At 34.3% G+C, this 23742-nt stretch overlaps 1 protein-coding gene across 15 annotated transcripts in view; it reads right to left on the reverse strand.

Annotated features, from left to right (window-relative positions):
* Positions 1-23742, reverse strand: part of MYCBP2 (MYC binding protein 2) — a 371029-nt gene that overhangs the window by 41803 nt on the left and 305484 nt on the right. For 13 of the 15 annotated variants that reach the window (XM_077158462.1, XM_077158472.1, XM_077158469.1 and 10 more), the window contains 9 exons: positions 21227-21387; positions 20041-20197; positions 19619-19843; positions 17533-17598; positions 15930-16169; positions 15537-15635; positions 3044-3124; positions 1795-2061; positions 1007-1290 (listed from right to left, as the gene is read on the reverse strand). In XM_077158462.1, coding sequence (XP_077014577.1) covers positions 1007-1290; positions 1795-2061; positions 3044-3124; positions 15537-15635; positions 15930-16169; positions 17533-17598; positions 19619-19843; positions 20041-20197; positions 21227-21387 — 1580 coding nt within the window. The remainder of the gene's footprint in view (positions 1-1006; positions 1291-1794; positions 2062-3043; positions 3125-15536; positions 15636-15929; positions 16170-17532; positions 17599-19618; positions 19844-20040; positions 20198-21226; positions 21388-23742) is intronic. The other 2 variants (XM_077158475.1, XM_077158463.1) reach the window with 1 other exon arrangement.

Genomic DNA, 23742 nt, shown 5'->3' on the forward strand with positions numbered 1-23742 from the left:
CTGCAACCAGGGCTGACCCACGTGGTACAGTGAAGCTCTCCCAGGTCAGCCGCTCTCCCGAATCACTACCTTCTCCCTCCATAATTTTTTTCTAGTAGAATTTTAAAAACTATGTGTGTGTGTGTGTATATATATATATATATATATATATATATATATATATATATATATATATATATATGAAGAGTTAATTGATCTGAAGCTTATAATTTATATTACATATCCGTGTATATTTATATTTAATTGATCGGAGGTTAGTATGTGAGGTAAGAGTCCATAACTTTTTTAACATGGATATTCAAATAGCTCAACAACATACACTCAGACTTTCCTTTCTTCACTGATTGGAAATGACACATTATATGTAACATTCCCTTTTATGTATGGGTCAGTTATTTATGGATCTTATTTGGTGAGTGTCATGGTCAGGTTCATGTGTCAACTTGGCCAAGTGGTGGTACCTGTTTGTCTGGTTGGGCAAGTGCTGGCCTGTCTGCTGCAATAAGGACATTTCATAGAATTAAATCATGATCATGTCAGCTGTATCCACAGCTGATTCCATTTGTAATCAGTCAAGGGGAGTGTTTTCTGCAATGAGTGATGCTCCATCTAATCACTGGAAGCTTTTTAAGGAGGATTCAGAAGAGACAGGCTCTATTCCTGCTTCAGCTGGCGAGCCTCTCCTGTGGAGTTCATCCAGACCCTCCATCAGAATTGTCAGCTTCACAGCCTGCCCTGCGGATTTTGGACTCTGTGTTCCCATGGTCACGTGAGACACTTTTATAAATTTTATATTTGCGAGTATTCCCTGTTGATTCTGTTTCTCTAGAGAACCCTAACTAATACACCTTTTTAAAAGCCATTCTTTTCTGGTATATTGTATTCAGGCAGCTAGCAAACTAGAACAGTGAGTAAGCAAACAAGGCAGACTTTGAAATCATGTTATAATTCACCCAATGGGGGTTTACTGGCTCTATTTTAGTAGAAAGCAGAGGGAAAGACCTACCTGGAATTGAAAATCATTGGAAGGGTAACTGTTGTAACTCCTTTGCCCACAGTGGCACCAGCTGTTCCTGTGATGGTTGTTCCTTTGGCTTTTAGCTGTACAGTGAGTGCTTTGGCAATGCATCCTAGAAACATGTCCAAGATACCTAGCTTATTCCAATCTCCTTTCTCTGTTGAATGTATGATATCACTGATATCTGCTGGGGGTAGGGATTTCACTCCTATGATGCTGGCCAGACGACTAGGTGTCACTTCAGGCAAAACTCGTCTTAGTAAAGAGGTCACCTGATAAAAAAAAAAGAAGGAAAAAGTTCTAAGATTGATGTTTTAAAGTTTTCATTTTTTAATGAATCTAGCTGACATTCTATGACTTTAAAAAGTTTGAAAAGTACAGAAATATGACTTAAACCCTATTTTTAATTTCTGGAGTGATAATTACCATTCCAAGGCAGCAAGAAAAAAAATATGCCTTTATTTGGTTAGAACTAAAGGAAGATTACATTATATACTTAATGGTAACAAGACAAATAGTAGCTAGGATATTCTATCACAATACCATGTTAATGAAATGGAACATATTTTGCTCTCCTACACTTTCAATGCAACAATTAAAAATAAAAAGCATGGAGTTAAAAAATACAGGCCAAAAACTAATGAAACAAAACATAATAAAAATCTATACTTTTGGCTCTAAGTAATTCTCTTTGCTAATGTGAATTTTAACAATGTTGAAACTATCATACCAGGTAAAAAAAAATAAGTTACAAGGTAAGTGGTATGAGCAGTCACCTGTCTCTGGACTCTCGGAGAGGCTGTGTGAAGAAGTGAAAAGAGGTCCTGAAGCAGAGTTAGTTGCTGAGCCAGGTACTGCCGGCCCACGTTAGAGCCACTCAATGCTAAAACCATAGAGAGCAGCTCAAAGCAGTAAGCATCAGAGGAGGCATCTTCATCATTTGGTTGAGAATTGGCATTTTCTTTGCTTGAGATAGCATGTTCCCATTCTTCACGGACTCTGGTGGCTTCCATGCGAATAGCCTGGACGATGTGGGCACACACCTATTTAAAGATGACAGAAAGGAAGTGTAAATTTGTATTTGTTAAGACTGATCTACTACTTCTAGTAAAAATACAAGAACATAAGTTGATGCTCAATTGAATATTCTTCTTTTCAATTAATTCTCTACCATATCATTCTCTCAAATAAGGAAATCTAGGGGAATCCTGATAAAAATCTGACTATTTAAATAAAGCATAATTTGGAAATTGAGTATATACAATTTATCACTATCACTCTGTGGTTTAGCATATCAAACAAAATCAATTAACATATTTTATCACTTCTAAGGCACATTTTTTGATATTTTAACATTCCTATTCTTTTATAATGATAGTATTCATAATTTAATTGGCAGGAATTTTTCTATTTTAGTGATAATAGTAAATAACAGCACATTTTTGAATTGACAGGATCTAAGATTCAATGAAATGCTGTTAAAAAGATAAAGCACAAAGAGATTCATGTTAAAAAGATGTGAATGGTATTGAAAGTTGAAACAATAAACTTATTTAAAATAAGTTCTTTATTTGGCCTTTGGGGGACTTCACTTATGTTACCTAAGCACTTTGTTATAAGAACAACTTACAGCTACTCTCTTACCCTTTTTAATTTAAAATTATTAACACTGGTTTAGTTAAAACTATCATTACTCAGCAAAAAAAAATGAAAACAAATTAAAAAACAAAACAGTGGAAAGAACACAGGAAATGCAAATGAAATCATATAGTTGGGTAGTTGACAACAAAATAAAACAATCTACCCAAAAATAAGAAATAATGAAGAGCAACAAAGAAAGAAAGTTAATATTGATAACAAAATCTTTAAACTGGTTCAAGGTGTGTCAAAATACTCTAGATAAAAGAATACACATTCTGCAGGACTCCTAAAGCAGCCAATATAAAATGGCCTCCATATATTTTAGAATACAATTCATACCCTGAAAAAAAACTGATGAAGACAATGAAATGGTAATTAACCAACCTGCTTTTGTAAATTAGTCAATTTACTCCTGCTGAATATAATTCCAACCATATGTTCTTTCAGGTCAGCATCGGATGTTGCCTTTATGTATAAACAACAGGAAAAAAAAGGAAGCAGACTCAATAAATAAAATCTGTATTTCTGACATTTTAAAGTAGCTTGGAAAATAATTATACAGATATTTCTATAAGGTGAATTTATTTTAAATTGAGGCCATAATGCTAAAATAAAGGATAAAGTTGAAGGAATCATCACTGATTAACTATTTAAAGAACAAAATTGTAGAACTTAAGAAATCGAGAGAGGTCTACTATGGATTCATATATTCTAAAAATTCTTGTGAATTTGAGTCAGTTTGATTTAATTTATTTCTAAATTTGTTACGTTAGTTCACATCCTACATTCAGAGGTTTGAAAGGCAAGTCAAGAAAATAAAATTTGATTAAAAGGAAAGGTCTTTTTAATGAGACTCTATGATGGTGGTCTTAAATTAAGCTACTCACTACAGAAATCTGTGTGTGTGTGTATATATATATATATATATATACAAAGAAATGTATTGTAGGAAAAATCAAAGCTGAAATTTTATAGAGCTTATATGTGTGGCAATTTTCTAAGTGATATATATATATATATATATATATATATATATATATATATATATATATATATACACACACACACACAAATAATCTTATTTAATCTTCCCAACAACCCTGTGAAGTAACCCTCTAATGTTCTCCCTATTTTAAGGTAAGGAAATTGAGGCAAGCCACTCTTGTCTAAGAGAGAAAAATGACTCTCAGTTTCACTCCCCTAAGGATAGAGAAAGCCACAAGAGAATACCACTCCCAGCTTAACAATGAGAAAAAGCTGATAATCTACATTCTAACTTTCTGGAGCTCATCAGAGTTGAGATCAGGAACCAGGTGAACTGGATTCCGAGTCCATATAGTTGGAGACTTCAACACTCCTCTCTTAGTATTTGTTAGACTAAGTAAACAACAACAACAACAGAAAAATTAGTAAGGATCTTGAAGATATGAATAACACTCCCAATCAATTTAAAGTAATTTATATTTACAGAAATCCTCACACAACAATACAGCACCCACATTCTTTTCAAGTACACATGGAACATTCCCTAAAATAGCCTATATTATGGGCCAGAATTTTAATCTTAACCCACTTTAAAGAACTGAAATTATACAAAGTATATTCTCTGATGACAATGAATTAAACTAGAAATTAATAACAGGAAGCTCTCAAAAATCCTCAAATATTTAAAAATATAACAAGACACTTCTAAATTACCCAAGGGGTGAAAGATTAAGATATTTTCTAATTCCCCTTTTGTTTTCAACAGAATAAAAATGAAAATACAACACACCAATATTTGTGACATTCAACTAAATCAGTACTTAGAAGAAAATTACAGCATTAAATATTTACATTAGAAAAGAAAGATCTCTTTAGATCTATGATATAAAGCTTGTATCCGAAAAAATAAGAGCAAACCAAACCCAAAGCAAACAGATGGAAAAATAAATGTATAACCTCAAGTTATTAAAACAGAGGAAAATCAGTGGAACCAAACGCTGGTTCTTTTAAAAGATAAATAAACTTGATAAACCCTTAGCCAGACTATTCAAGAAAAAAAAAAGACACAAATTACCAAAATAATGACTACGTAACATTACCAAAATACAACTAAGTAACAAGACATCATGACAGATCCTATGGATATTTAAAAGGATGAACAAGTTACACCAAAAAAAATTGGCATCTTAGATGAAATGGACAAATTATTTGAAAGAACTACCAAAGTTCACTCAAGAAGAAACAGATGACTAGAATGGTCTCATTTCTGTTAAAATAAAAATTTAATTTGTAGTACAGAGCAACCTTTTTTTGCTACTTAAATTAGATTATACATTAACTTCTTTTACAAAATTCTGTCATCCTTTAAAGTAAAAAGTATGAACTGCATATATGCTAATATCACATATTGAATGAAATACATAGCAAAACATGGACTATTTTACTGAATAAAAGTAAGAACATGATGAAATGCATTAGATTTATCCATTCTGATAAAAATTCTTAGCAAAATAAGAACAGAAAACATCCTCAAACCAATTAAAGGCATTTAAAAAATTCTAGTGCTAACAATATATTTAATCGTGAAAGACTGAATGTCTTCCATTTAAGGTCCAGAAAAAGGCAAAGATGTCTGCTCTCTCCTTAAGGCTTCAACCAGTTAAGTATTGCAAAGAAAAAGAAATAATGTAAGGCATGTAAGTTGGAAATGAAGAAGTAAAACTAATTTCTTTGCAGACTACATAATTATCTATGAAGAAATCCCAAAGATTCTACAGAAAAGCTTCTAAAACAAAGTTAATTTTAAAAGATCACAGAATATAAGGTAAAAATACAAAGGTCAATTGTATTACTATATTTTAGATGTGAACAGAAAAATGAAACAAAAGATACTATTTATAACACCATCAAACATGAATTATTTAGTAATGGATTTAATAAAATATGTGTAATACCTGTACACTGAACTACAAAACAGTGTGGAGAAAAATTAAAGAACTAAATAAATGTGTTCATGGATAAAAAGACCCAATATTATTAAATAGTCAATTCTTCCAGAATTGATTTATCGTTTCAGTGCAAAGCCACTCAAAATTATAGCAGGCTTTTTATTTTATTTTATTTTTAAGAAACTCCTGATAGGCTGTTTCTAAAATTTAAACAGAAACTCAGAAGACCTAAGAATAGTCAAAAACTACTTCAAAAAGGAATAAATTAGAAGACTCACATGACGTGATTTCAAGATTTAGTATAAAGCTACAATAATAAAGACTGTCTGATGCTGGTATTAAGAATATACATTTAGATCAAAGCGACAAATAGTCCAGAAATAGACCTATACATTTATGGCTTTGATTCTTGATTACTGATTATGAACTGATTATTGATAAAAGATAGTCTTCTCAAAAAATGGTGCTGGAACAACTGGATATGCACATGTGAGTAAGTGAACCTCAACACTTAATATGACATATAAAAATTAACTTAAAATGTGTACAGTTCTACACAAGAGAACTAAAATGATAACATTTCTTAAAGAAAACAGGAGAAAATCGATGTGAACTTTGGTTCAAGATAAGACTTAAAGATCATGAATCATTTAAAAAAAATAGATAAACTGGACTTCATCAAAATTAAAAACTTTTGCTCTTTGAAAGACAAGTCGTTTCCTAGGATAAAATATTTGCAAAACACATATTTCATAAAGGACATGTATCCCAAATATATAAAAAGCTCTTACAACTCAATAATTAAACAGTCCAATTAAAAAAATAAATAAAATATGTAAATAAACCCTTCACCAACAAAAGCATATGGATGGCAGATAAGCACAGGAAAATTTGTTCAACGTTATTAATCATTAGAGAAATGGACATTAAAACCACAAGGAGATATATACCATCACACACTTACTAGAATCTAGGCTAAAATTAAAACGGCTAACAAATCAAAGTTCTGTTGAGGATATAGAACAATTGGAAATCTCATATACTTTCAAATAATTCATTTTGAAAACAGTTTCTTATAAAGTCAAACCTACTTTTACCATAAAACAGAGTGATCCCACTCTGTTTGGGTAAATAGGAATTTACCCAAGAAATGAAAGCATATACACACAAAGATCTGTACAAAAATATTCACAGGAGGGGATAAATAGTGGAGATAACCCAAATATCTACCAAAAAGTGAAACGATAAACATATTACAGTATATCCATACAATGGAAAACTTCTCAGCAACAAAAAGGAACAAACTATTGATTTATGTTCAACATACATAGAGCTCTAGAGCATTACACTAAGTGAGGTAGCACACCAAGTAAAAGATGTGGGAGAGCAGGGTTTGATTCCCAGCCCATGCACTTCCACCAAAAAACATACAAACAAATTCAACAAATGGTTCTGCAATAACGGGATATTCACATAGAAAAAGAATGAAATGTGACCCTACCATACAGCATACAAGAAAAAGAGAAAACAGACTGTTCTAGTTTGCTAGCTGCTGGAATGCAACACACCAGAGACGGATTGGCTTTTAATAAAAGGGGATTTATTTTGTTGGTTCTTCAGAGGAAAGGCAGCTAACTTTCCACTGAGGTTCTTTTTTACGTGGAAGGCACAGGATGGTCTCTGCTGGTCTTCTCTCCAGGCCCCTGGGTTCCAACAACTTTCCCCGGGGTGACTTCTTTCTGCATCTCCAAGGGCCTGGGCTGAGCTGCTAGTGCTGAGATGAGGAATGCTGAGCTGCTTAGCAGTGCTACATTGCTATTTCTCATTTAAGCACCAGCCAATTAAGTCAAACGTCACTCATTGCAGCAGACACGCCTCCTAGCTGACTGCAGATGTAATTGGCAACAGATGAGGTTCATGTACCATTGGCTTATGTCCCCAGCAACAAGACTAGGTATGCTCACCTGGCCAAGTTGACAACTGAATCTAACTAACACACAGACCAAAGGCAACATTCTGTATTGTTACATTTCTATGACTTCTGGAAAAGTCAACAATACAGAGGCAGAAAATAGTTCAGTGGTTGCCAGAATTAGGTGTGATATGGGGAGACTGACTGTAAAGGGAATGAGGGAATTGTTCTGGGACTAATGTGCTTTAAAATGTGATTGTGGTGATGATTTCACTATTGAACACATTGATCAAAATTCATCAAATAATGTTTAAAAGTGTATTTTTTTGGTATATAAATTATACTTCAATAATCTGACTTACAAATGATTCCCTTAGGGAACCGCCTTAACTTGATAAAGAATGTCTACAAGAAATGAACTGCTAATATACTTAATGAAGAGAATAGAAGATTTCCCCCTAAGACTTGGAAGAAACAAGAATGTCCCCTTTCACCATTCTTGTTTAATAGCATGCTGAAGTTCTAGCTAATGCAATAAGATAAGAAAAAGAAGTACAAGGTATACAGATCGGGAAGGAAGAAAAAAAATGGTCTTTATTGCACATGATATGATATGATTGTCTAAATGGAAAAATCTCAAAGTTAACAACAACAAAAACATTCTTGGAAATAATAAGTGACAACTAGTAAAGAACATTTGAAATTCAGAACATAATGGCATTTATATATCACAATAGGTGTGGTACAGGGGATTTTTAGGGCAGTGAAACTATTCTTTGTGATAAAACCCATAGAATTGTACAACAGAAAAAGAACTTTAGTTAATAAAACATATTAATATTGGTTCATCAATTGTAACAAATGTAACACACTAATGCAGGAAGTTAACAGTAGGAGAAACTGCAGTAGGGGGTAGGGTAGAGGGAAAGGAAGTATATCAGAACTTTACATTCTGCACAGTTTTTCTGTAAATATAAAAACACTCTAAAAAATAATGCCTATTAAAGAGATAAAAAGACCCATAGCCAGCATCTTACTCAATGGTGAGAGACTGAAAGCTTTTCTCCCTCTGTCACCACTATTTCTAACATTGCCCTAGAAGTTCTAGCTAGAGCAATCCAGTGGGAAAAAAAAAGCCATCCAAATAGGAAAGGAAGAAGTAAAACTTTCATTATTAGCAGACACATGATCCTATACTTTGAAAACCCTGAGAAATCTACAACAAAGCTTCTTGAGCTAATACATTCATTAAAGTGGTGGGATATAAGATTAATGTGCAAAAATCAGTTTCTATACACAAGCAATGACCTGAGGAAAAAGTAAGGAAAAAATTCCATTCAAAATATCAACTAAAAGAACCAAGTATCTAGGAATAAACTTAACTAGGGATATAAAGGACCTGTATAAAGAAAACTACATAACATTGCTAAAAGAAATCAAAGATCTAAACAGGTAGAAAGATATTCCCTGATCATGAACAGGAAGGTTAAATGTTGTGAAGACGTCAATTCTACCCAAATGGACCTAAAGATCAACGTAATACCAATCATAATCCCAAAAACCTACTTTGAAGACTTGGAAAAGCTAGTTATCAAATTCATTTGGAAGGAAAGACACCTTGGATAGCTAAAAGTAGCCTCCAAAAGAAAAACAAAGTGGAAAGATTAATACTTTCTGATTTTAAAGCTTATTATAAAGCCACAGTGGTCAAAATAGCACGGTACTAGCACAAAGACCAAAGTATTGATCAGTGGAATTGAATCAAGAGTGTGGAAATAGACTACCAAATCTATGGTCAACTGATGTTTGATAAGGCCCTCAAATCTACTGAACTAGGACCAAATAGTCTTTTCAATAAATGGGCATGGGAGAATTGGATGTCAAAAGGCAAAAGAATAAAAGAAGACCCTTACTTACACCCTATACAAAAAGTAAGCCCAAGTGGATACAAGACCTAAATATAAGAGCCAATACCATAAAACTTTTAGAAGGGGAACATCTTCAAGACATAGGAATAGGAGGTAGCTTCCTAAACTTTACACCTAAAGCACAAGCAATGAAAGAAAAAATTGTAAATTAGAACTCCTTAAAATCAAATGTTTTTGTGCTTCAAAGAACTTTGTCACAGATGTGGTCTCACTCTCTCTAGGCCCAACTCTGTAAGTGAAATAATTGCCCTACCCCCTATGTGGGACATGACGTTCAGGGGTGAAAGTCACCCTGGTGCATGGGAGATGACTCCTAGGGATGAGTCTGGTCCTGGCACCATGGGATCAACAATTCTATCCCGACTAAAAGGGGGAAAAGAAATGTAACTACCAAAGTATCATTGGCTGAGAGTTCAAATAGAGTTGAGAGGCAACTCTGGAAGTCACTATCATGCAAGCTTCAGCTAGACATTGCTACCCAAAATGACTTGCCAAACCCCAACCCAAACCATTCCAGTCAATCCTAAAGAACATCTAGGGTAATACATAAGATTCTACAAACATTCCATGCACTAGGGTAACTTTAAAGAAATCTACAACCTCCATATGGGTCCCTAGATGAGATAAGTTCTGAAACCTAGAGGGCCCAGCCTCTCCAGAACATCCAGCTAGTTTGATCTCCCTATTCCATGTCATCAACAGCCCCTTTCAACATGAAAAAGTTAGAATGGCTATAGCCCAAATACCCCTAACGAGTGGGATAGAAAGATCAAAGATGAGGGTGGAGTTATACAGAGAAGATAGGGTTGACCAAACAAATATGATTGCTGAATCATTAAACTGATATTTCTTTTAGATATTGCTGAATCATTAAACTGATATTTCTTTTAGTCTCTAGTATCTTAGAGCAGCTAGAAGTAAAAACCTAAAATTGTGGAATTATAACCCATACAAAACTCTGAAATCTGTTCTACAACTAATGGTGGTGCTGGACTTTGAAATTTATTGTCTTTTTGTATATATGTTATTTTTTCACAAAAAAGATAAAAAAGTGAATTGTGATGATAAAAGAGCATTTATTCCTTCTGGAGTAGCTAGAAGGAAAAATCTGAGATGATAGTATGGAAGCCCATGATAAACTCTGGAATCTGTCCTGTACTACTTGTTGAAGAGTGCTTTGAAAACTATTGCTTTTTTCTTTCTTTGCTTTGTATATATGCTATATGATACAATAAGCTACCAAAAAAACCACAAAAAACAAAAAAAACACGCCAAAACCAAAAAAAGGACTTGGTCAAAAAAATGAAGAGATAGTCAACTCAATGGGAGGAAATATTTGGAAATCGTGTATTAGATAAAGGTTTTGTATCCTGTATACATAAATCGATCATACAACTCAACAACAAAAGAACAATCAATTATAAAATGGGAAAAGGATATGAACAGACTTTTTTTTCTGAAGAGCAAATACAGATGGCTAAAAAGCACATGAATAGATGCTCATTTTCATTAGCTATAAGGGAAATGCAGATCAAGAGTACAATAAGATACCACCTCACACCTATAAGAATAATGCTATTAAACAAACAGGAAACTACAAATGTTGGAGAAGATGTGGGGAAATTGGGACATTTATACCGTGCTGGTGGGAATGTATAGTAGTACACTGTTATAGAAGACTGTTTGGTGGTTCATCAGAAATTTACATATAGAGCTGCCCTAGGACCCAGCAATGCCACTCCTTGGTACATACCCAGAAGAGCTGAAAGCAGTGATACCAACAGACATTTGCACACTTATGTTCACAGCAGCACTATTCACAATTGCCAAATATGGAAACAATCCAAGTGCCTATCAATAAATGAGTGGATAAACAAAATGTGGTATATAGATATGATGGAATATTATGCAGCAGTAAGATGAAATGATGTCCTGAAGCACATGACAACATAGATGAACCTTGAGGACATAATGCTGAGTGAAAATAATATAGGCACAAAAAGATAGATACTGCATGATTTCACTTTTATGACCTTGTAAGGGTAAACTCAGAGGCTTATGTTCTAGTTTGCTAGCTGCCAAATACAACACACCAGAGATGGATTGGCTTTTAATAAAAGGGGATTTCTTTCGTTAGTTCTTCAGAGGACAGGTAGCTAACTTTCTACTGAGGTTCTTTCTTACAAGGGAAGGCACAGGGTGATCTCTGCTGGCCTTCTCTCCAGGCCTCTGGGTTCCAACAACTTTCCCTGGGGTGATTTCTTTCTGCATCTCCAAAGGCCTGGGCTGAGAGTGCTGAGATGAGGTATGCTGAGCTGCTTGAGTTGTGCTACTTAGAGCTCTCTTATTTAAGCATCAGCCAATTAAATCAAACATCATTCACTGCAGCAGGCAGCCTCCTAGCCGACTACAGATGTAATGAGCAACAGATGAGGTTCACGTACCATTGGCTCATGTCCATAGCAACAGAACTAGGCACCTTCGCTTGGCCAAGTTGACACCTAAACCTAACTACCACAGTTTATAATACAGAATATAGGGACCTGGAGATACATGGAAGCTAGAGATGGTGAATGAGTAGCTAATGAGGTTGACCTTAAAAATAAGAAAATGGATAGAAGTGAAAGCAGTTCATTAGTGGGTCTCTACGTAATATTCCCATATTGAAGGTGAACATGATTGAAAGTTGTATAGAGCCAGGTATCCCACCAATTAACACTACAAATATAAATAAGTTTTTGCATGAACTACTTCAAATGTATGACTCTTGTACAAAGAGTAAGTAATATCAGAGTATAGGGGAAAACTACTATTGCATGCTATGGGCTATGTTTAACAGGAAGACAGCAAAAGTACCACAGCAATACAGGGGGTAAATGATTTGGTGGGGGAGGCAGAGGATAAGAATTAAGGAAAAGTTTGGATTTTCTATTTGGCAAGTGTGTGTTTATTGGTTATTTTTCTCTTGGGAGCAATAAAAATTGTCTAAAGTTGAGGCTGCTGATGATTATACCATTAAGTGAGGATAATGTGAGATGTGGACTACTGATCTTAGACATTATATATGATACCTAATGGATGGAAGTGGCTGAAGGATTCACTGACAGAGAAGTAGAATGGCAAACTGTGGTGTATACATATGATCAAATATTGTGCTGCTAAGAAAGGAATGAAGTCATGAGGCATGCAAAGAGGTGAATGAACCTGAACATTATGTGATACAAAATAAGCCAGAAACAGAACAGCAAATATTGTATGGTCTCATTTAGAAAAGACTTACAAGAAAATTGGGGCCTAGACCGTAAGCTCTTTTGGCAGTCACATTTACTCTGGAGCTATATATGTATAACCTGGTATTTTCCTGGAACTCTGAGTACCTGTGTGACACCTAAGATTCAAGTAGGAGTTCTGCAGGTCTGAAAGTCAGCATTGCCACATACAACAACTGGTAAAGAAACCAAAAACGAGATCAGGCTTCAATTACAGATAAGAACGAAGATGATCGGGTTGTGACTAAGGTAAATCAGAATACAGGGGTAAAGAAGACTTTGTCTGTATTTTAGAACTTCCCCTACTCTATGAGACCAAAGGCAGAGAGGTTTTATTTTGTTCAAAACCTAAATTTTCTGTAGCACATAATTTAACTCAACCTGTCTGGATAGATCATTTAAACAAATGAAACACATGGAACCCAGAAGGGAAATGAGGGCTTTTAATTCTGTATAGCTTAATTGTAATGCCCATATACATCCCAGAGTATGCTGAACAGATTAAAAAGCACTGGTAAAGTCCCTTGAGGGATGGGAGAAAAAATATGGAACTAATGAATAAGGGGTTACCACCAGGGAACCCCTTATTACTATCACAAACTAGGGACTCCCAAGTCAATAGGACATGTCCTTGATCTTGAGGCTTGCTCTTATGAAGGTTATTTATATAGCAGAGAAGCTAAGCATACCTATAGTTAAGCCTAAGAGTTACTTCCATAGGACCTCTTTTATTGCTCAGATATGGCCTCTTTCTCTAAATCCTATGCTGCAAGTAAAATCGTTACCATCCCCCCAACATGGGACGTGATATCAAGGGGTGAAAGTCTCTCTGGCAATGTGGGATATGGCTCCCAGGGATAAGCCTGGCCCCAGCACCGTGGGATTGACAATGCTTTCCTGACCAAAAGGGGGAAAAGAATTGTAACAAATAAGATATCAAGGGCTGAGAGTTCAGAGTTGAGAGGCTACTCTGGGGGCTACTTTCATGCAAGCTTCAGCTAGATATTGCTATTTATCATGGTTTCCTAAACCCCAACCCAAACAACAACTGCCAACCCTAAAGAACACCTAGGGCTTTATTTGAGAGTCCACAAAGGTTCCATGCATTATGGTTACTTTCCAGAAACCTACAGTCTCCAAATAATTCTTAGGCCAGATAAGTTCTGAATCCCAGAGGGGCCAGGCTCTGTAGAATATCAACTAGTTCCATCTGCCTATCCCTTATTAGCGAGAGCCCTTTCCAACATGAAAAAGTTAGAGTGGCATAGCCCAAATATTCTTAAAGATTGGGAGAAAGATCAAAGGAGAAGGTGGAGTTATAACAGTGAAGATAGTATTTAACAAATGAGTATGACTGCTGAAACATTATATTGATATTTCTGTTAGTCTCCAGTGTCTTGGAGCAGCTAGAAGGAAAAATCTAAACTGTGAACCCATACCAAACTCTGAAATCTCTTCTATAACTAATGTTGCAGTGTGCTTTGAAATTTATTGCTTTTTTGTATTGATGTTATTTTTCACAACAACAACAAAAATAAAATAAAATATTGTAACCTTTCCCAATCCTTTCAACTAGTAGCTCTCTGACACCTTGAATTCCCTAAATAAATTTCTGGAAAATGCCAAAAAGAAAAAACAGAAATCATGTTATTGCATGGGGATCCAGCAGTACCATATCTTTCCTATTCAACCTTAACTTCTCAACATATACTCTCCTACTGTTAGGCCAGCCTCATTAGTGAATCCTTGCTCCCATCCTGTCTATTAATTGAACTTTTATCCATTCTCTTTCAGGTCTAACTCAAGTCCAAAATTCCTGAGAATCCTTCTCTGATTACTTCCAGGACACAATAATGTTGACGTAGTCTGAAATCCTTTTGACACATCCAATTTTTATCACAGATTAGTAACTTGATTATAAACTGAATTTTAGCACAGTTTTATAGTCATTCAAATGATATCTCTAAAAATTTTGAATGGGATTACCAAAGTTTATGAAATCTTATTTTTTACAGACCTCAAAGAGAAAAATGGGGATGATTTAGATATTACCGAATTAGAAAGCACAGGGGTAGACATGATAAATTCTTGAAATTATCTTTTAAAGTGCTGTAACACCTAAAGCAAATGAATGTTGAGATTAGTCAGGGTTGACATCTCTTTTTGGAAATGGATGAGGTTTTCCACTTAGGTACAGTGCTTTAGTTTATACCAAAGAAGTAAAGAAAGCAATGGCATTTTAAAACAGAATAATGAACAGTTATTCCAAAAAATATATACTGAATTTGTGTTTGCTTACACCATGGTGGCTACAAAAAAATCAGACATGAACCTTGTTCTCAAGAAGCTTGTGGTTGAGTAGAAGAAATAAAACATTTCTAAAATAAATACATTAGGAAATAAATCAAGAAGAGACATACATATATTATTAAGTTTAGCAGAGGGAAGAACTACTTTTTGGAGGGGATATCATAAAGCAAGTTCATAGAGATCTGAGCTAGATTGTGAAGAACAGATAAGATGGAAGAGACAGAAGATAATTTTTTGATGTTGCACAGCAAATAAATAAGTAATTTTACAAATGTTAATATTTGCACACAATAACCCAAGATATAGGGCAAATTGTGTTGCTACTTTTTATGCTATCTATATTATACATTAACAAATAATGAATTTCTTTTAGACAGGTCATCTTCTTTCCAACTAAAGTGAATGTGAACTGCATATAAGTTAGCATCACATGTCAACTAAAATATTTAATAATACATGGATTATTTCAGTGAAAAAAAGAAAATGAAAAGGGGAATGAGTATTTTTAGAATACAAAATAAATACATTGTATACTTTTTCCTCTCCTTCAGGTGATGATAACAGTGCTTTTTCCTCTTGTTCTGGTGTAGGTTCAGCATCTCCAGAGATGAGCTTTCCAAATACCTGATGAAGACAAGCATGTGAGAAAGAGTTAATGGCAGGAAGTTACCATTGTGGAAACTAACTGATTATGCAGGCCTTATAGAACTACTATGTTATTCCTGCTATATACCATGACATTTCTGAAGTATGAAACCAAAATAAAACACAGGAGTTTAGGGCTATGAGAAGAGGAAGGAAAAGGGCAATTTATGTAGTCAAAAATTTCAAACAAATTTTAGAAAATATTTTGTTATGTTCTTGAAACATATTACTCTAATTTATTCTATGCTGGAATATGTAAGTAAGGATACTCACTTGGGATGTAATAAGTCTGAAAACTCGCAGAGTCTCGGCTTCACAGTTCCTTTGCTGGGCCACACTGGCTGAAATCTGGCCAGCAATTTTTGTGCTTTCACCATCCTTCCAGCCCAGAACTTTTACTTGCCGAACCCTCAGTGTATTTTCTGGACCCTTTAATTCAATTTTGATGATGTGATTATCCCCTCCTGGAAGTTCACTCGTTACCCAACCAATGTGTCTGGAGTCCAGATCAACCTGGTAGAGTAGTAAAAGGAACAGGAACCTCATACAACTATATCCTTCTTATCTCTGTCCTAGATTTAGCATTAATAACAAGCTCAAATAGCAAACATTTGCAGAGACTGTAAAATTTATTTCACAATGATTATCTTACTTAAACCTTGTGAGGATAAGAATTTAATATTATTTATTATCTAAATCAATTATCTAATATATAATTATTTATTAAATATTATCTATTAATTATTCAATTGATATTATACATATTAAGAAATCAAGATTATTACATGTTAAGGGACTCTCCATAAGCAACGGATGTGAGAATTAAAATCCAGGTCTGACTACTATGCTACTTCCCAGCACAAGTGGTGCAAGTGAAAATATTACAAACAATTTACAATACTGTACTTTACCTATCCCAACTGTAGGCAGAAACACAAGACTAGCAACCAGGTTACAGTCAAAGATAAATACTTTCTGATATGCAGTTAATTAATATTACTTTTGAAGACAAATGATATAATATGCAACTTTGTACTTGGGATTCCTTACTTCACTGTGTTTCATTGAGAATATAATTTTTTTCAAGGATTGAATTTCAATGCACTGTGAATGATTTTTGACAATATTCACTTAATAGTATTTGATATGTAAGAAGTGATCTGGGGCATGTAAATTAATCATATAGACATTAAATTGATATTATTTCAATTTATAATATCAATCTTTCTAAAAAGGATATTAAACATAGATACTATCTCACAGAATAGGATTACTTGCTCAATTTAAATAAAATTTATTATTTGTTCAATCCAAAATTTCATTCTTTTAACATGATTTGAAAAAAAATCTGGTTAACTTTCTTGGGCAACAGTAGCCACAGAGGAAAAGCTTTGATAGTTTTACTTACACAAGTGAGTTTGTATGTACTCTCAGCCACGTGCCCAGATAAAATTCATTTCTAGAGTTAATTTGTAAATTGAGTTACAACCCGGGATATAGTAGCAGTGTTATACGTGATAGACTGTAGGCTAAAGGACAGTAATCTGTTTTAACTGTCAGTGTAGGTGAACTATGGTGTTAACTGTGAATTGGATCTATGACAACTTTAAGGCATCTGAAGTTTTGTAGTGGAAAGAGGTGACAGGTATGGTATAACAGCTCTTGACCGAGAATATTTAGAGCAATCATGTATAAGATCTCTAGCACAGAGCTGGTTATAACTGTTTCTATGTATGGACCATTTGTCAATTTAGTGCTTTGCAAAAAGATAATTTCATATAAGACACTGGTAGAGTGCCAAAATTAGAATTCTACGTGGAGACATAAAAAATTTCTCCCTAGATAGCAAACCACTTAATGATAAAATTTTAATTACCTGCTTAATTCTGCATAAATCTTCTACTGATTTGCCAGTTAAGAAGGTCATTGAGGTAACTTTATTCTAAAATATAGATAATTCAAAATATTTATTATGCCATACTTCCGTTTAAGATTTATGATTTCTTACATCTAACCATATTAAATCAATGCTTCTGCCTATCTTTTAAGGTCCTAATTGAACCCACCCCATATATCCAACCAACCACAAATCCTTCAACACCAGTCTTATTCTCACAAACTCCATCTTAATCATATTTCTGCCTTTCTCCATGAGTTCTCTTTTAACTTGGCATTCCCTTTCTTTTGATCTAAAGAACACAGTCAAATTCTATCCATACCATGAAGTCTTATAACTCTGCTTGTCACTTATGTCCTACCTTCTTTTCTATATTCTCATTGCTTTTGGAAGAAAAAAGGTTAAAAAAAAAAAGTGGCTTAATCAACAAATACTTTAGAGGGTCATAATGTGCCCAGAACTGTCTTATAGACTTGGAGAAGGATATATGATAATGAAGGGTTCTATCCCTCCAACATAACTGTCAAATTAGGGAAGGCATGATTAACAAGCAAAAGTATCAAAAAATAGAAATTAAAATAGTTGTAAGTTCCAAAAAGAGTCATGTTGGTACTAAAGCCAGAGACCTTAAGGTTGGTAAGCTTTACTCAAAGCACTTCAAGAAATGAATTAATACATTAATTCCTTGGAGAGCTGCATACTTGAAGTGCTTTGGGCTAATGAATTCAAATCAGTGAATGCTATGTATAAGGCACTGTGGTGGAAAGGATAGGGAACAAAGAGGTACAGAAGTCTCAAGAATATATTTATTTCTTACAGGGAATTTCTTAAAAGTAGTTTCAGCTTACGTACTGGGGATTTTAAACAATAATATTGTTTAAACAACAATAATCTATTGCAATCACTGCTTTGTGGGAGAATATGCCTTGCCTTAAAATGTACCATGAATCAAAGATAACTTTGTACTGGTCAATGAGTAGCTGGAAAATTACTAAACTGGACCTAGTAAGATAAAGTAGTGTACTGAAACTCTTGGGTCTGAAGAGGAAATATGTTTATAATATATTAGCTAAGCCTCTTTTTCTGATTCATTGCCAGGAAAGAACTGAATCTGTACCAATACACAGGAATTGGGGATGGCAGTGGATGGGAAGGTGCTTGCAAACTTTAGATGGACTGCTGTGGTTGCATTATACCCAGAGTATCTGAGGCCCAACTCCATCACTCTGACTCTTCTTGGGAAAGGAAATATGCAAATTGTATAGGAACGGCTCAGCAATGGCTGCAGGGGCTCCATTAATACTGTAGCTGCTAGCAAGCCACATCTAATCTGAGGGAAATAAATCTAAGAAGAATCTTTTTCCTGGAATAGGGCAGAATGGGGTGCCATTCGACAGTTGGTGATCTTTCCTTCTTGGTTCCTAACACTTAAGTAAATATGACTCTTTTTCCTTTCTTTAGTGCATTAGGTAAGAGTGCTTAATTCAACTGAAACATGTGGACATGCTAGCACTAAGGAGAACATAAATTATGGTTATTTAGGTTAGCCCAGGAACTTTTTCTTTCCCCATGGAGGCTAGGGTGAAAAAGTAGAAACCTAAAGCTAATTAAAGTATAGGTCACAGTGCTATCAAAGTAATATGAAAGAGAACACAGAGGAGGGAAAGAATAATTTTTATAGAGAAGATCACAGGACAGGAGTTCTTTCAAAGTCTTAGAGAATTTGTGAGAATGAGAGGAAGAGTTTAAGAGGGAAAATTTCCAGGCCAAGCAAATAGCATGAACAAGGTATGTAGGTGGAAAATATTATAGAGTACACATTTATTTTGCTTAGCTGTAGCCATGGTATATTTGCAATCAGACATCTTTTAAGAACTGGTATTTTACAGTGCTCCCAATCATATTAATCTGATTTTAGACTTAAGATTATTTGGAGAATACAAAAATGCTGTTTGGCTGATGAAATTTCAGATGATAAATCTTTTCACTAAACTTAGAAATGAATGTATGATTACTAAAGCTTTGGAAAGACCTAATGAATCATAAATAAAGTTTCCCTTCTTACACCAAGATCTCGGGAATTGTCCACGTGAACAGAAACGTAGCGGGCATTGATTCCTTTTACACAGTTGATGGTGATGCTCTTAGTTTTGTTTTTATCTTCATCTCCTGATTCCCAAAAAGTTTCTGTGGAACCATCTGTTAAACTGCCAATCATGGCAGGTCGGCTTGATGTTTTTATGTCAACAATGCTGGTTAAGTCCTTTAAGCACATTACTATGCATAATTCCTATCAGAAACAAACATAAATACTATAACATTCAAAAGGAAATCTATGATGATAAAATAAATAGACATAAAATAAGAAATAAAAGTATGTAAGAATCAAATTATGAGTAACTTATAGTTTCTCCTTCAGTACATTCGTTGAATGTTAACTAACAGGATAATATAATATAATAAGATGATAACTGTTAAGAGACTGACCTGAGTCATAGCTTCAAAGCCAGACTGTATACTGATGCTGAAACTCTCTTCACTATCTCCATCATCTGATTTTGACAAAATATTGTTAATGTGATGAAAGACATTGCTCTGATGGAGGAACTGGTGATCAGACTGCTTGAATTTGAGGCTCCAGCATCTAAAAAGGCATAAGCAATACATGAAATAATGCTTTTCCAGGAATTTCTGGAAAAACATTCTTTTGATAATACTTCAAGAAATCTTATACTCTAAGTAAAAAGAAAAAGAAATTTAACAAATCAGGGAACAAAATCATTGTTTCTGCTGTGGCAGTGTCTTCTTTATTTTTTTGATTGTGACATAAAACTAATTTCTTCAGAGCAAGGTAAGTTCTAAGGAAAGTTCAACCCATTTTAAATAGAAAAATCAAACACATGAAGATCAAGGGTACGAAAGCAAAAAAGTCAATGAATTTGTTTTGCGGACAAGTGTTACATCAATTTATACAGCCCCTCAAATTAATTATACAATTACATATTAATACATCAGGTATAACACATCTACTTCAAAAATCTTGAGAGAAGGAAGAAAATCTTTCTACTGTTGGTCTTACCATTAGGAATGTGGGAAGCCAAATCATTCCACCAACTTGTTTCTTATAAAACTAATGGAAGATTACTTGGATATGTAGTCCAATATGTGAAACTAACAACAGGTTCACAATGCAAAAGTATTGCTAAAATCGTAGGAGATTCTAACTTAAAATTAGGTGATATTATTTAAGGTAGTTTTAGGGTTGGTTGCATGTAACCAGGCTACATTTTTCCCAAAATTCTTTTAAATTCAAAACTGTCATCTTGATTTTTGTTTTTTAGAATTCATTCTCTGTTTCCTTTTTCTAAAATATAAAATTCTCCAGAGGCAGCTCTGAAGCAACTGATTTGTGGTGATAAAAAGGCAAAATGAGTAATACAGTTAGTGATAATTTAGCACACTCAAGAATATTTTATCCGTTTTTTAGAGGGGTAAATGGCTGTGAATGAAGGACAATTCCCAATTATGACAGTACAAAGGGAAGCACCATCTACATAATTCAGAGATTCCTTTCTATCTTACTATTTAAAGAGGTCTTTTGAGCATTTTATACTTTGAATATTGCAGAAAAAATATTTTTCAATGTATTTAGAATGCTCAGATATAAAATTACCTTAAGGCCATTTGCTGTAATGAACTGCCACTGGGGAGAGACATCATAAGATCAGAGATTGTCTGAAGTAAGCGGTGAAATGTATGTGGTAAAGGATGAGCTGCTTCACCGGCGATCACTATATCTGAGAGTGGATGTTCACATACTCGTGTGTCCTTTTCCTAACACAGAAATTAAAAGCAAATTTATTAGGTTGTACACTGGAAGTAAAACAGCCCCATTTAAAAATGCTGCCCTTTTTAAATTTAACACAGTTCAGGTGAAAAATGTTTGAGGTCTGGAATAAGCCAAAAGACCACCAGGTTTCTGTTTGTTTTAAGAAGCCTCTGATTTTCTCTTTGGAGATTTTTTTGGGAAAATTGTAGTCATATAAGAAAAATCACCACTCAATGATAAAAAAAAATGGCTTGCTTATATTCTGACATGAAATTTACAGGTTCACTGAAGCAACTAAAAAATTACGCCTTCCTTTCCATTAAAAAAGATTTCTCAGTCAAATGAATTACATTTCTAGAACTCATACCTACACTTCAGTCTTTGCTCATGGTATTTTCTCTGGCTAGGAAATCTTCTTATCTTCATGGTCAAAATCTGTCTTATGGTTTGTACTCAAAGTTACATGTAACACTGCCCCTAATCAGAAGTAATTTTCCTTTGTGATCCAAATGCCCTTAGAAAGCAGTGATTATTATTTTACTTATTTCCAATACCTTTGCACAGAGTAGCTATCTAAGAAGACTTGCTGAATTGAAATATATCTGCTTAATAACAAAAGCAATTATACTTTAAGTTTCACATATAGTTTCTCATTTAACAAATTAATTATTTTGAGTACGTAGTGTATGTCATAGCAAAAAATAAACCACATAAAAAATTCTCCCTATCCCCAACCCTCCAGATGTCATTCCCATTGGCAATCACTATTATCAGTTTCTATGATGCTATTTATAGATCATATGTAGATCACTAATTGTGTAGATGCACACTAATCTGTAAGTAGCATGCATCTATACCAAGAGTAACATTTTAAACACACTGATCTGAACTTTCCTTTTTCACTATTAACAGTTTATTTTGGAGATCATCCTTTATCAGATACATGTGTAACATACACAATCCTGCAGCACAATATTCCAAAGAATGTAAATACCAGTTTATTTCACCAGTCCACTTCAGAACAAACATTTAGGTTGCTTTCTGTCTTTTATTATAAATAATTCTGCAATGAATCAATTTACATATCTGTCATCTCACACTTGTGCATATACAATAGTATAAATTCATAGAAGTAGAATTACCAAATCACTTTTTTTCAAATCACTTTCAATATGAATTTATTTTTTAATATTTTCATTGAGAAATATCCACACACACACAGTCTAACCATATTATAAAATCAATGCCTCAAAATATCATCACATAGTTGTGTATTCTTCACCATGGTCATTTTTTGAACATTTGCATCACTTCAGAAAAAGAAATAAAAAGGAAAAAATAAAGAACTCCCCAATCCATACCCCTTACCCTTTCCTCTCATTGACGCACAGTATTTTAATCTACCTGATTTTTACCATTTATCTCCCTTTAATTTTTATTTTGTATCTTTTTTTTAGATAGTTATTATATCATCTCATTATAGATTTCATTTTTCTTAGCAAGTCAAATTTTTTATTTACCTGTTCCTCTGTGTTGAATTCTGGTTAATTTTTTTAGGACTCTTCTACAGTTAACCAATTTCTTCACTAATCTGCTGTAAAATATCAGAACTAACTTTTTAAAAAATTTATTTATTTTAACTGTATAGTATAACATATATACAAAGCAAAATAAATAAAAAAGCAAGTTTAAAAGCACTCTTCAAAAAGTGGTGACAGGGTAGATCCCAGAGTTTGTCATGGGCCACCATTCGATCCTCTCAGATTTTTCCTTCTAGCTGCTTCAGAATATAGGAGCCTAGAAGGCTTAAATACTTTTTTATCATCACAACTGACTTTTTTTCCTTCTTCTTATGTGAACAATAACATATATACAAAAAAGCTATAAATTCAAGGCACAGCACCACAATTAGTTGTAGAATATATTTCAGACTTTGACATGGGCTACAGTGTCACAATTTTAGGTTTTTACTTCTAGTTTGCTCTAAAATACTGGAAACTAAAGGAGATATCAAAAGACTTCCAGGAAGATGGCCGACTAGAGCAGTCTGAGATTAGCCCTGCTCCATGGAAAAGTTAGAGAAGGGACAGGAGGGCAACTGAGGTGGTAATTTGAGAGTGCGGCTGACCTGGAAGAGCCTTCTGCACCACATGCGGCAGCTCTGGTTGCAGGGGCCAAGGAACTGAGAGGCAGAAAGCTGGAGCCTGGTGTGGAGGTATGGAGGCCACGGGAGAGCCCGGATGGGTACACGGGACTAGGAGGTAAGCCAGGCTGTGTTCCTTGGATGCACTACCCTCACCAGCACAGCCCCATGACGGGCAACTCACCCCACACCCCATGCACCTGAACCCCCTCACCCG

Source organism: Tamandua tetradactyla, chromosome 4 (genome assembly GCF_023851605.1).
Source record: "Tamandua tetradactyla isolate mTamTet1 chromosome 4, mTamTet1.pri, whole genome shotgun sequence".
Lineage (NCBI taxonomy): Eukaryota > Metazoa > Chordata > Mammalia > Pilosa > Myrmecophagidae > Tamandua > Tamandua tetradactyla.